The 13707-nt window shown below is 39.8% G+C and overlaps 1 protein-coding gene across 2 annotated transcripts; it reads right to left on the reverse strand.

The window, feature by feature from the left end:
• Nucleotides 1-6442: 6442 nt before the first annotated feature.
• Nucleotides 6443-11188, reverse strand: LOC113010808 (programmed cell death 1 ligand 1-like). 2 transcript variants are annotated; one of them, XM_026150033.1, is made up of 4 exons: nucleotides 11159-11188; nucleotides 9947-10040; nucleotides 8168-8533; nucleotides 6443-7749 (listed from the first exon to the last, which is right to left on the reverse strand). In XM_026150033.1, the coding sequence occupies exons 2-4, from the start codon at nucleotides 10014-10016 to the stop codon at nucleotides 7631-7633; spliced, it is 555 nt and encodes a 184-aa protein (XP_026005818.1). In that variant the 5' UTR covers nucleotides 10017-10040; nucleotides 11159-11188; the 3' UTR covers nucleotides 6443-7630. The 2 variants fall into 2 exon arrangements, with proteins under 2 accessions (XP_026005818.1, XP_026005809.1); XM_026150024.1 differs by lacking the exon at nucleotides 11159-11188 and having other exon boundaries at nucleotides 9947-10249.
• Between the last annotated feature and the right edge of the window lie 2519 nt (nucleotides 11189-13707).

Consider the following 13707-nt stretch of genomic DNA (forward strand, 5'->3'; position numbering starts at 1 on the left):
TCCCAGTCCTACTGCCAGTTTCTGGAAGACACCTTCTTCAAGCAGTGGTACAGGAAGAAGTCTGCATCCTTCAAGAAAAACATGATTTTCATGCAGGACAATGCTCCATCACACGCGTCCAAGTACTCCACAGCGTGGCTGGCAAGAAAGGGTATAAAAGAAGAAAAACTAATGACATGGCCTCCTTGTTCACCTGATCTGAACCCCATTGAGAACCTGTGGTCCATCATCAAATGTGAGATTTACAAGGAGGGAAAACAGTACACCTCTCTGAACAGTGTCTGGGAGGCTGTGGTTGCTGCTGCACGCAATGTTGATGGTGAACAGATCAAAACACTGACAGAATCCATGGATGGCAGGCTTTTGAGTGTCCTTGCAAAGAAAGGTGGCTATATTGGTCGCTGATTTGTTTTTGTTTTGTTTTTGAATGTCAGAAATGTATATTTGTGAATGTGGAGATGTTATATTGGTTTCACTGGTAAAAATAAATAATTGAAATGGGTATATATTTGTTTTTTGTTAAGTTGCTTAATAATTATGCACAGTAATAGTCACCTGCACACACAGATATCCCCCTAAAATAGCTAAAACTAAAAACAAACTAAAAACTACTTCCAAAAACATTCAGCTTTGATATTAATGAGTTTTTTGGGTTCATTGAGAACATGGTTGTTGTTCAATAATAAAATTATTCCTCAGAAATACAACTTGCCTAATAATTCTGCACTCCCTGTGTGTGTGTGTGTGTGTGTGTGTGTATGTGTATGTGTATGTGTATATATATATATATATATATATATATATAGCAATTTTAATATATTTAAAACACCTTGCACATCTAAAATGCAGTCATCTGGGTCTCACCTTCAGGTTTCCTGTGAACACATCGTCTCACCAGCAGAACCAGTAACACCAGTAGAACCACAACACAGACTGATCCAACACACGACAACACAGAGAGAACAGGAGGAGAGAGTGATGGAGGAAGAGTGACGGAGGTGGAGTTAGGAGCAGAGGATGTAGGTGGAGGTGTGGATGTAGGTGGAGGTGTGGATGTAGGTGGAGGTGTGGTGGTGTGTTCCCCTAAAATAAAGCAAACACAGTCATTAAGTTGTCGTCACATTGTGAATGTTGAAAGCTGCAGAAACACAGACAGGTGAGTGTGTCACCTGTGACAGTGATCCAGCTGGATGGAGACTCTCCATGAGCGCTGATGTCACACTTGTAGAGGCCTTCATCAGACCTGGAAACATGCTGGATGGTCATGTGACCTGTAGGCTGCTTCCTGATGAGGGAGCCATCTTTATAGAAAGCAGCTGGGAGGTTGGAGGGAGTGGTCTTTGTTTTACAGAGCAGAGTGACGTCATCTCCCTCCATCACAGGGAGGACAGGACTCTGCAGGATCACTGATTTATCTGAGCACAGAGACAAACTACAGCATTTCATCCATTTACACACAGCTTCATCAACACTAACTCCACACACTCAGCTTACCAGTGACTGTCAGGTTAACCATGTTACTGATGGGACCCTCTCTGGACTCACACCAGTAAACTCCACTGTCATGAGACATCATAGTGATGGTACAGGAAGAACCAGCTGGTTTTCCCCACCCATCTGTTCCACACTGACTCCTCTGTTGTTTGCTTGTGTTTCTCCTCAGAGTCCATCCAGCAGAGCTGTCGTCCTCCTCACAGCTCAGAGACACAAAGTCTCCTTTAAAGAACTGAGAGCTGCTGGGACTCACAGTCAGACGAGCTGTGAGGGTTAAAATGAAAAAAAAAAATGATGATCTGTTAGACTTCATTTATTTTATTTCTGAGATTTTACATCTGCAAACATGAAGTCTATCCAGCCATCCTCTTCCGCGTATCCAGGGCTGGGTCGCAGAGGCAGCAGCCTAAGCAGAGAAGCCCAGACCACCTCCTCCCCAGCCAGCTCCTCCAGCTTGTCTGGGGAAACACCAAGGTGTCTCTGAGCCAGCTGAGAGATACAATCTCTTCAGCGTGTCCTGGGTCTGCCCCGGGCCTCTTCCCTGTGGGACATGCCCGGAACACCTCACCCAGGATGCATCCTTGTCAGTGTGGATGCTTCAAGTGTGGCAACACCTTGAGGTGTTATATTAACATATGAAGCGCATGAAGTTTGCGTTGACAAACATGAACCCAATCAGGTCATATCAGTGAGCATTTCTCAGGTTTAAACTGTGACAGAAGAAGGTTACTGACCTTGGTTTGTTGTGCAGCTCAGCAGTGAGATCAGAACTAAAGAGAAATGACACTCAGGTTGATTTGAGGTGAACATAAAGAACAACTTCCAACAGCACTCTCTGCCAGTTGAGTGTATTTAAAACATTTTTTTTCCTTTATAAATGATTAATCCTCACATCAAATATTGACTTAAATTTAATTCAGTTCAATTTTATTTTGTTTAAAATGCCAAATTTTAAAGCTGAAAGTTCTTTGCTGAGAAACCCCTCAAATCAGAGAACTCCCCATGACCGCGCAATTTGGATACACTGGAAGGAAAAAAAAGCTTAAATAAGGAAAATAGAGAGAACTAGGATCTGGGAGTTGTGGAAATGAAGACAAAATAAAGGAAATGGCATAAAACAGATGTTTAATATGTCCCAATTCGGGGGACCCAGACTTTGCGGTCTACATGGACCAGGTCCTTCGAAATGGGACAGCCTAGCCTTTAGATATGCATCACTACTGTCTTGGTGGAGTTTAATGAACTCGGCTGTCTGCTCCTTGCTCACTAAAATATAACAGGACACTGGAGTATATTCTCGAGCATCTCACACTTCTGTTTAAAATGTTTTCTGTTTGACGTTTATTCAGCTGTGTGAAAACTAGAACCTTAATCTCAGCCAAATTACTCAGGAACAAATAAAACACTGAAAAAAGCCAAACAATAACATTTGTAAGTTATCTAAGTAGCTTATATATCATGTTTAACCTGAGTAGTGAAAGACTGCGGGGATGAGAATGATGTGCCGGGAGTCGAGTGTTCTCACCGGCTCTAGTGAGCCTTGACCTCCCAGTCAGCTATCAAGCTGGCGGGTAAAGACGTCTCCGAAAACGTCAGAGTACTTTTGCAAATATGTGATGTCTTGTAAACCGAGCAGATATTTGAAGTTTACACAGCTGCATTCTTGTCTGAAAATATGTTAAAAGTTTGTTTTGTGACCCAGAAAGAGTGATATTTCAAACTCTTTTGCCTATGCCATCGCCACATTTGAAAAGTATTTTTATATTATTATAAAAATATTATAAATATTATAAATACTACTTCAATTAATAAAGTGTTGAAAAGAGAAATAAGAGTAATATTAAAATTAAGTAGCTGCTGTCATTGTTGGAGACTGGAATTGGCTGGGCTGCTTGAATTCTGGGATAGGCTGGTCCATGAAGTCGGCTGCATTTGAAGCAGCCCTCGAATTTGGACAGCCTTTGTCGCGTCACTGTGACGTAATCGGTCTTCAAATGCGCCCCCCCCCCCCCCAAAGGATGCAGCACCAGGACATGGCACTAGACTGTTACAGCCCCTGGCCTTGGAAGAAGGGAGCCAGCCTGCCTTCAAGCAAATTCAAGTGTGGCAACACCCACAGACGATTGGCTGACTGGGAACCTGTGGTTTGCACCTCTAGAAAAAGGGACCAATCAATGGCTGATCTGGCACACCCGTGTCTTTACAATGCAATGAAGAGCATTGATTCAGGCGCTGCTGTTTAGAACTGAGTGTGCAGTATGTGAGTCTCTGCAGTCTTCTCTCTGTGAGCCTAAATTGTGATATTCTCTTGAGTAATGTTGGTTGTGTTACAACCTGTGAGGCTAGTTTTGATTTCTACAGGCTTTAAGCAAGTAAGTTGTTTTTGCATTGGTTATTTATTTGTAGTAGATGCCTGTATCATTCTTTAGTGTTTTGTAACAAAACTTTTTAACTCCTTTGACTCTCTAGCAGAGCTGGGTCATAACATAGACAAATCAATGTTTCAATAAAGTTTGATCAACAAAACACCAAAAGATGTGTGAAGTTAAAAGCTGCTGTTGGAAGTATCATAATCATAATCATCATCATCATCCATACCTTCCCCAGTTAACCAAACATGTCTCATGTGTATATTTAACCCCTGATTTTTAATCAGTCCCTATCCTGATCTGCTTCATGTTGTGTGCTCTCCTGTCTATCAGTTAATCCATGTTTGTTTGTTTTTTTTCAGTCAGTCTGCCTTATATTTTGTTTAAATTTGACCGTTTCCACCTAATAAAGCTGTGTCTTCAGTCAGTCTGCTGAGTCCACGCTCTGCATGCATCACACAGTCACTAACCACAGCACTTCTCTGACACCTTTTAGGTCTAATTTTAAAATTTTAAAATCTTTTTATACTGTCTTGGAGGAACTTTGTTACTGACAAACATGTTTACGCAGTTTGGGCTCAGCTTTTACCTTGGTTATAATGTTTACAGCAAGTATACAAAGGATATCCTCTATAGTGTTTCCTCGACTCCTGAGCAAAGATAAAGAGTCATTTCAGACCTGCAGTTGGTCCTCGTGGTGTTTGAACTTGAATTCAGCCTGATTTGTTTTTCATGTCTTCTCCTCCATCATCAGTTATCAGGAGAGCAGACAGTCAAAGTACAAGAATTCAAACAAACACAGAGATTCTACTTACAGAGCAGACACAGCACAGATGTTTCCTTCATCGTCCTTCTCACTCATTTGAGCTTTTTTTCATTTCTGTCTCTGACACCAAGTAAAGCCCGCCCTCTTCCTCTGAGCACCAGCTTTCTATTGGTTCAAACACAGAGGTGGGGGACTCACTTTTTTCTTTTTTTAACAATTACGTTATAAAATAATTTAAACATATATCTAAGGGTACATTGTAACACTGCACTTTTATTTCAGAAACAAAAAACAATAAATCACAATTCTGTTCTTTTAAACTTATGTACAAGGACTTAAACATGGACATGTAAAAAAATTTAAGTAGTAACATAATCTAAATTTCACCAGTGAGATTGCAATCCATGTGTATGATGCCCACAAACATCCTAGACATTAGTTCATTGAATAAACAAAATCTCCTCTGCTCTCAGTGATCTCCAGTTTGGTTGATGAACAAATCCATGTCCATGTAGTTACGTCCCCCTCAGTGAGAGAGGCAGATATGAGCTGAAACACAGGAATCAAACCAGGGACGCTGCTGTTATGGAGCTGAACTGGAACATTCAGACACTGAGGCCCTCTGAACACATTTTAATTACAGCTGTGCAGAGACACACTGATGACTGACTGGAACACTATGATTCACATTTTACATGAACACCATCCTCACACATGTTTATATATGACCACTAGAGGGAGATGATGGACTTTAAACACTAATATGGATACAAGCAGAACACCAGTGATGTTTGAACATGAACATCACACTGAGCATTTGCATCTCATAATAATCTCAAGTTTACTTAAATGAAATGGAGCCCACCCGTCATAGGGCCAGAGGTGAATACATCCTGGACAGGTGACCAGTCAATTGCTGGGCTAACACAGAGAGACAGACAACCATTTGAACTCATAGTCACACCTGTGGCCCACTAACTGTATGTCTTTGGATTGTGGGGGGAAGCTGGAGTACCTGGAGAGAACCCACACATACACGGGGAGAACATGCAGACTAAAGCCCCTGGGCCAGTTGGTCACTTTAAGCTCAGGGTCGTCTTGCTGTGAGGCAAAATGATGTCACTGTATAAAAATGTATATTGTACTACAGAGGAGGCAGCATTTAGCTGCAGCCTCCATAAAACCACAGCTGTTCTGGAAATCAAATATGTCATTTTAAAACACTTACTGACCTTCTGATGGGAGTGATGCAACTAAACAACCTCAGGATTATTTGAGGGATATTCTTGGATGTCAAAGGAGCTTGCAAAGAAAAGCGTCTGGACCTCTTTAAGTTGCTTGAAGACGTTTCACCTCTCATCCGAGAAGCTTCTTCAGTTCTAAGGTCAAATGGTGGAGAGTCCCAGATATAAACCTAGTGGGAGTAACCCCCCACAGAGGGACAAAAGGACCCCCTGATGATCCTCTAATCGCCTGAGCCAAGGTGTGAAACTGGGTGTGGGCCCCAATCAGCCAGTTTTGGGTGAGTTCATTGTGAAACCTGGCCCCACCTTATCATGCGAATTCCTGAGATCAGATGGCCCAGGATGTGAGTGGGCGTTAAGGCGTCTGGGAAGGGATCTCAAAACTGGATTATAGATATTCTTGGATGTTTCATCTGATCTATTTGGACTGACTCCAGCTGAGATAAACTCTGCATCAATTATGTCAACAGCAAGATTAAAGTGATATGAAAAAATAAACATTTACAGCCACAGAAAACACATGAATAGACTCAAAACAACAATAAAATAAATAAAATAAATAAAAATAATATTTAGGTAAAAAATTTATTAGCTCTTGAAATATTTCCACTGCAGTAACAACCAGAACACAAACAACACAAGTGTTCATGGGATTAAAAATTCAATAAATGTTCACAGATCAGAGGAAACATCTGACTGTTAAAAGGAATAACAGTAATCATTTCATCTTTGCTTTCATGACACTGTCAGAACATTCATTCAGTTGTAGTTGCCAAATGAGCACCATCGGACTGATAATTGATCAGTTAGTGTCTGTAATTATGTAACAGCTGATCTGCACATGAGGATCAGTTTGTGGTTCAAACTTCACAGAACAAGTCTGACTTTACAAACAGAGGCTGAACCTGTAACAAACTGGGCACTGAACTCTGAAAACTGATGAGAAACAAACCATAAAAAAGTAAATTCCTGACATTAGTGGAAATAAAATTTTGCTTCAAACAAGTTCAATTGGAAACAGAATATGTTGTTTGGGAAAACACTGAAATGTATTTGTATTCATTTTAAGATATCTTAATTATTGTTTGAAAATATGAGCTCATGCCTGTCTCACAGAAATGTAAAGAATAATATGAGCGACTGACCTCACAAACACAAATCTGACATTTTCTCTCTACAAACTAATTTAGCTGCCTCAGAACAACATACAATCAAATGATGAAGACCTGTGTGTGTTTGAAACGTCACATCATCAAAACTGAACTACTATTAATAATAATTGTCCAATACATCAGAAACCAATAATGCTCAGTGTTAGAAGTAAATACATAACAATAGCTGTTAAAAAGAGTAAAGGTGTAGGCTTTAACACTTTTGCAACATTATTCAGTATCTTCTGTCAACTTCTCAGCGTGCTGATTAAAAATGTAAAAAAAAAGTGATCCTTCCTGGATGACTTTGGGTTTAAATTCTTAGGACTCTCCCACAGATGTAGGACAATATGATTTATTTTTAACCTGCAACTTTTAATAATTGATTTTACAATTTTAATTCCTTTGTACTTTTGGGACATTAGCTTTTATTTAGCTGTGGAATCTCTGAAGCAACTCTTCTGGTTTTCTACTTTGACTCTAGTGTTTAAGTTTCTTCAGTGTGCTTTACTCCTGCCTTTCTGCCTTAATGTAGGCTTCTCTTACCCAGCATCAACATGAAAGAAGCTCTGAGACATTTCAAACTTGCTGATGTTCATCAGGATGCTAGTTAAAATCTCGGTTCTGTCGTTTATGTTTTCTGTAGATCAGAAAACCAACAGCAGCAGCAACAAGAAGAAGCACAGCAGGAACAATCAGACCGACGATCAGTCCAACAGATGGTCCTGCAGGTGAGAAACAGGTGTGAGGTGTCAGCTGTCAGGTAGGTGATGAGTGAAGAACAGAACAGAATCCATTTCCTCTTCAAACTGCTGTCAGACATTATCTACTGCACTCTGATCACATCACTCAGACCAGCTGCTTTCTACAAAGTCTCATCAACAACATCTTTACAAACAAACATCAACAACCAGGAAGCAGCTTCACCTCTGATCACACACACACTCAACTCTACTCACTCACCTGGAGGATCAACATGAAGGTAAATGCTGCTGATGGGCTCATTATCTAAAACACCTCTCTTCCTGTGCTTTGCTTCTCTTTGGACGACACGACACTCGTATGTTCCAGTATCATTAACCGTCACATCCACATACAAGCAGCTTCACCTCTGATCACACACACACTCAACTTCACACTCACCTGGAGGATCAACTTTCAGTTTGACGATACTGATGGGTTCACCAACTAGATTAGCTCTCTTTCTCACGTTTGTTCCTCTAATGAAGGCCTCACACTCGTATGTTCCAGCATCATTAATCATCACATCCTTCAGAATCAAAGACACGTCTCCATCCTTCATCTGTCTGTCCTGCAGATCCACCCGGTTCTTAAAAGATGGATGCTGGTTGGTTGGATCAAGCTGGTCATCCCGGTACAAAAGCACATATTCATCTCCCAGGTCAGCTCTGCTCCACTCTACACCGGTGATGCTGCTGCTGTTGTTTGGAGCTCGACATGGAAGAGTGACGTTCTTCTGTCCAGGCTCAGCTCTGATGGTTTGCTGGTCTGAAAGAGGAAGAGCACAGAGGTTAAAGGTCAAGGTACAATTGTTCATCCATATACACACACAATAGCAGCCCCTCTCACTGAGTTGTTAGCATTCACTCTTGCTCAGATCTCTGCTCTGTGCGCTCACACACATCTGCTGACCTGCTCTCACTGTGTCATTGAACTCACAACATCTCAGTTCTGTGTGCACTCAACGATTATTTGAGAACAACTGCACAGTTCCTGCAGCTTCCACAAACAAACACATGTGCTATTCAGAGTGAAGAGTACACACTTACTGCTTGTAGTATTATATAAAATAATTAAGATCAATGGAGGGATCTGTGTTATATAAACATTTATACAGTGAAACATGTGCTGATAATGAGTGAACATAATGTGTGAGAGAAAGCAGCCTCTCATTATCAGACACTGTGAGTCTCTGCATGCTGCCTTTATGGAGCTACAGCTGTTTGTGTACACTGAACAAAAAGCTTATCAGTATACAGGGCTGGATGTAATGAAATGTTCTTAGGGTGGCAAAATTAAAGGCATTTCTTTATACATGCAGCTTTTACATTGTGTAATATGCCTTAAAATGTAGCTTGTGACAACCATTTCAAACATTTCTTTACATATAGGCACATATTCATCTCCCAGGTCTTTGCTTTTTCTGTAATATAAAAAGATTTAAGCTGACATTGAAACAACATCCAGCCTTGCTCCTTTTCAGCTTGTGTTGAGAGTTTGGACTGCCTCGATCGGTGTTGTTGATCAATGGTCATGAATTTGCATAATTAAGATTAAGGAACTGAATGGGCTGGTTTCAGTCATTATGCAAATGTACTGATTATAAGATTTCGGAAACCTGCAGTCAGCTGAGACTGAAGAAACGTTTCTCCCACTGAAATGAACAGAATCAACCTTTGGAGATGATTAAGCTACTGACAAGAAGAAATAAAGCCAGGTGGAGGGGAGGATAACAATGTGAAATATATTCAGTTTTACAATTTAAATTCAGCATTAATAGAAGTTCAAAGTGTTGATGCTAGCTCATTTAAATTAAAAAAAATGCCACATAATAAAACTACTCTGGCACAAGGTGTGGCAAGGTAACTATTTTTGGGTGGCATATGCCACTCCATGCCACGTCTGTAGATGCGTCCCTGGCGGTATACTGACTCCTGAAACTACAACACATCACACTGACGCACACATTACACTTCTTTGTCTCTGTGCTGGAAACAACACCGCTGACCAAGCGGGTAAATCCACAGACACCATCAGACCTCGTGATGCCGTCACACAAACAGACAATATGATTGTCTGATTCAATATGAAACTACATGTTTGGGAAGTACCATGTAAACCAGACTGATGTTTATTCCTCTTCATCTCAGAGGGAAACACCGTTTGGTTTATAAACCTCACCTGCAGAGACAAACACGAAGACACCGACAATCAGCAAAGTCGAGCAGAGCGACGCAGTTACAGGAAACATTTCCGTGTTTTTGTTTCTGCTGATCTGACTCTTAGTTTGTTCTAACTATCGGTGGCTGTTGATATTTTCAGATAATAACAGAACCTGATTTTTAAAACTGACTACATTAGATTGAATTTGAGGTTTAAATAAAGCTGAAACATTTGATTTTCAGCCACTCGTTTAAACGCCACACTTTCGATCTCTTAAGGAAGTCGCATTAAAGTGACGTATGTTACGCTGCGCTGTAGGACGATCATAAATAAGTGCGTCATTACTAAAGCGGTGAAATCTAAAGCAGGTCTGAGTGTTTAACAGGTTCAGTTCAGTAACACTATAAAATATATATTTAGTTTTAAAATTTATATTCAGTGTTAATAGTAGCTGGATTCAAAGTGTTGATGCTAGCTGAATGAAAAAAGTAAGATAATACACTATATACAATGGTAGCATACACAGTATGTGATTGTGGATATAGTTGGAAATATGGAAGACATAAACTATATAGCTTGGAAGGTCATGGAAGGTCCATTATGCATGAAGTGGTGACCGTGGCCTGCTCTAAGTGAGAGAGGGATCGGTGTAACAGGTAGATGACAGCGTCATCCACCCCAATTCCAGAACGGTAGGCGAACTGCAGGGGGTCCATCACTGAGCCCACCAGTGGCTGAAGGTGGTGCAGGATGAGCCTTTCCATGGTCTTCATCAGATGAGAAGTCAAGGCAACAGGCCTGAAGTGGTTGGGATCCCTGGGGTGTGCGATTTTTGGCACCGGAACCACACAGGAAGTCTTCCACAGTTCAGGAACCCTGCATACTGACTCCTGAAACTAACACACATCACACTGACACACACATTACACTTCTTTGTCTCTGTGATGGGAACAACACCGCTGACCAAGCGGGTAAATCCACAGACACCACCAGACCTCGTGATGCCGTCACAAACAAACAAAAACTGACTATGACTTACTAATATGAAACTACATGTCGGAAGAACGATGTAAACCAGACTGATGTTTATTCCTCTTTGTCTCACAAGGAAACACTGTTTGATTTATAAACCTCACCTGCAGAGACAAACACGAAGAGACCGACAAACAGCAAAGTCGAGCAGAGCGACGCAGTTACAGGAAACATTTCCGTGTTTTTGTTTCTGCTGATCTGACTCTTAGTTTGTTCTAAAAGTCTGAGTCTGTTCTTTTTTTAGTGAATAAAAGAACCTCAGTTTAAAAAAAAAGTTTAAAAATGACTACATGAGGTTAAATTTGAGTTTTAAATAAAGCTGAAACATTTCATTTTCACTCATACTCATATTCATACCCCACACTTGCATCATTTTGTAGGATGACCATAAGTAAGTTCTTCATAACTAAAGCGGTGAAATCTAAAGCAGGTCTGAGTGTTTAACAGGTTCAGTTCTTGAATGATCTCCACAGAACAACACAAACATCACCTCTCTCATCATCAATCATCAGCTACATACTAAAGACCATCATCAGCCAAAGGACTTCAAAATGATGTCACTGTATAAAAATGTATATTGTACTATGGAGGAGGCAGCATTTAGCTGTAGCCTCCATCAAACCACAGAGAACTTTCTCCACCTTTGTACAAAATAGTCACACACTTACTTTTTTTCTGGATGAAATCTGTAATCCTCAAAGTCTTTTCTGATCATCATGATGGAATAAAATAAATAATAAATAAATAAATAAAATATTTAAAAAATGTAAAGAGCAAAAAGAAAAAGTACAATAAAATAAAATAAAATAAATGGACCTCTGTACTAAACATCCAGAGAACAAACTGAGCTGTGTTTCCTTATCAGCTGTTTTTATACAGACACACCTCAGATCTGTGACATCAGCACCCACAGCGTCACCTTAGCAACCACATTCCTCCACCTATCAGCTGTGAGTTCACATATTTGACAGACAAAAACAAAGTCACAGCTGACTCTGAGCCCTCACAGTCAGCTGATCTTTCTGTCAAATAACTTAATGAAACCCTGAAATACAACAAATGTTTTCAGGTCCTTGAAGTACACACGGGTGGGGGCTGGAAACCCACTCCACCTGTCACAGTCTGAAGACAGAACGTGATTTCTGTTTAGTGTGTGAGGATCAGTATGATGTATAATAATGTGAGTAAACTTCAGCAGGTTCATGTCTGTGATGTAGAAACAGGAACAAGCAGAGGTGCTCTGGATGTTTGATCTGTGCTCTGATAATTCAGCGTATCACCATGTGGGACAGGAGACTGTCCAGCACAAGTTACAGCCTGTCAGAGTGTCGCTCACATTTACTGACAAACAACAGATGCATCTGTTACTGTTTCTGTCTGCTTTTATTCTAAGCCCACCTTTTATTTCCTGTCCTGTTCTTGTTTTGTGCTCATGCTCTGACTGTGAAATGATTTCACTTCAGTGCAGCTAAAGCTCCTGTTAGAGCGAACATAGCTGTGGTTAGCTCCACCTGCCCGTCTGTTAGAATACAATAGAATCAAATACAATAAAAACATCCTGAATATTAACATCATTAGTTCAAACTAACAAAGTCTATGTATTATTATTATAATTGTTTTAATATAACACTGAGATGCAGCATAATCTGTTCACTTAAAAGAAAAACTTAAAATGATTATTGCAGTAACTAAATACATTTACTAAAATGAAACATGTTTAAAAAAAGATTGTTCAATCCTTAAATATTCTTTTCAAATGCAACATATGTAAAACCAATAAATCAAGGTCATTTATTCAATGATTAAATTATTGATCAGCTCCTCAGCACCACTGTGTTGATGGTAAATAGCTGTGTGTCAGTATCCTGGTCAGACTGGTTCAGCAGTAGAATCATGTGTCTGTGTGTGAATCATATCAGATTTCCTCTTTGGTGTTCAGCACATTCATCAGCTCTATTTGAACTTGGAGCTTCATTATTTTTCTTCTGTTGTTTTGTACTCGTCTGGATGTAAAATCATTTTAGAGGTCAAAGCTGACACACCTGTGGTTATTTCTGCCTGTCCAACAGATCTAAATATTTCAAAGAGAAATGATTAAATATTAACTTCCTTTCTCTGTGCTGACAGTGAGTGAAGATTAGATGGGAAACATTTTATGGTCTTCCTCTTGTCAGTAAATTATTTTGGGTCATTTCTTTTTAGTCAGTCTGTGGAAATAAAATAGGGACACATTTTAGCTCAAGACTGTGGGGAGCAGGTGCTGCAGCACCTCCTGGTGGATGTTTATATTTATGACCAGGGAGACGTATTAAAATAAATAAATAAATAAATAACAAAGATATCTCAAAATGTAAGTTCTTTTGTAAACAGCAGAGTAATAATGTGTAATTCCACCTGTACTTTGCCCCAGAGCACAAAGACTATATGCAGGTGAAGTCTATATTTTATGTCTATGTTTTATATGATTACTCTTTTATAATGAAGTTAAAATGTGTGTTAATGGCTAGAAAGATTCTAAAAAATGGATTTTGTTCCTCTGTGGACCTGGCATAAATAAAACTTTCCTACTCCTAACAGTTAAATCTTGCCTGCAGACACAAACACAAAAACACCGACAAACAGAGAAACTGATCAGAGTAAAGCAAACATTCCTCTGTTATCTAGTTCTGATAATCTGCTGTCTTCTAAATGTCTTAGACTGTTTGTATTTTCAGTGAAAACAGAAACAGAGTTTCAAACTAAGATTA

This window comes from Astatotilapia calliptera, chromosome 3 (genome assembly GCF_900246225.1).
Source record: "Astatotilapia calliptera chromosome 3, fAstCal1.2, whole genome shotgun sequence".
Taxonomy (NCBI): Eukaryota; Metazoa; Chordata; class Actinopteri; order Cichliformes; family Cichlidae; genus Astatotilapia; species Astatotilapia calliptera.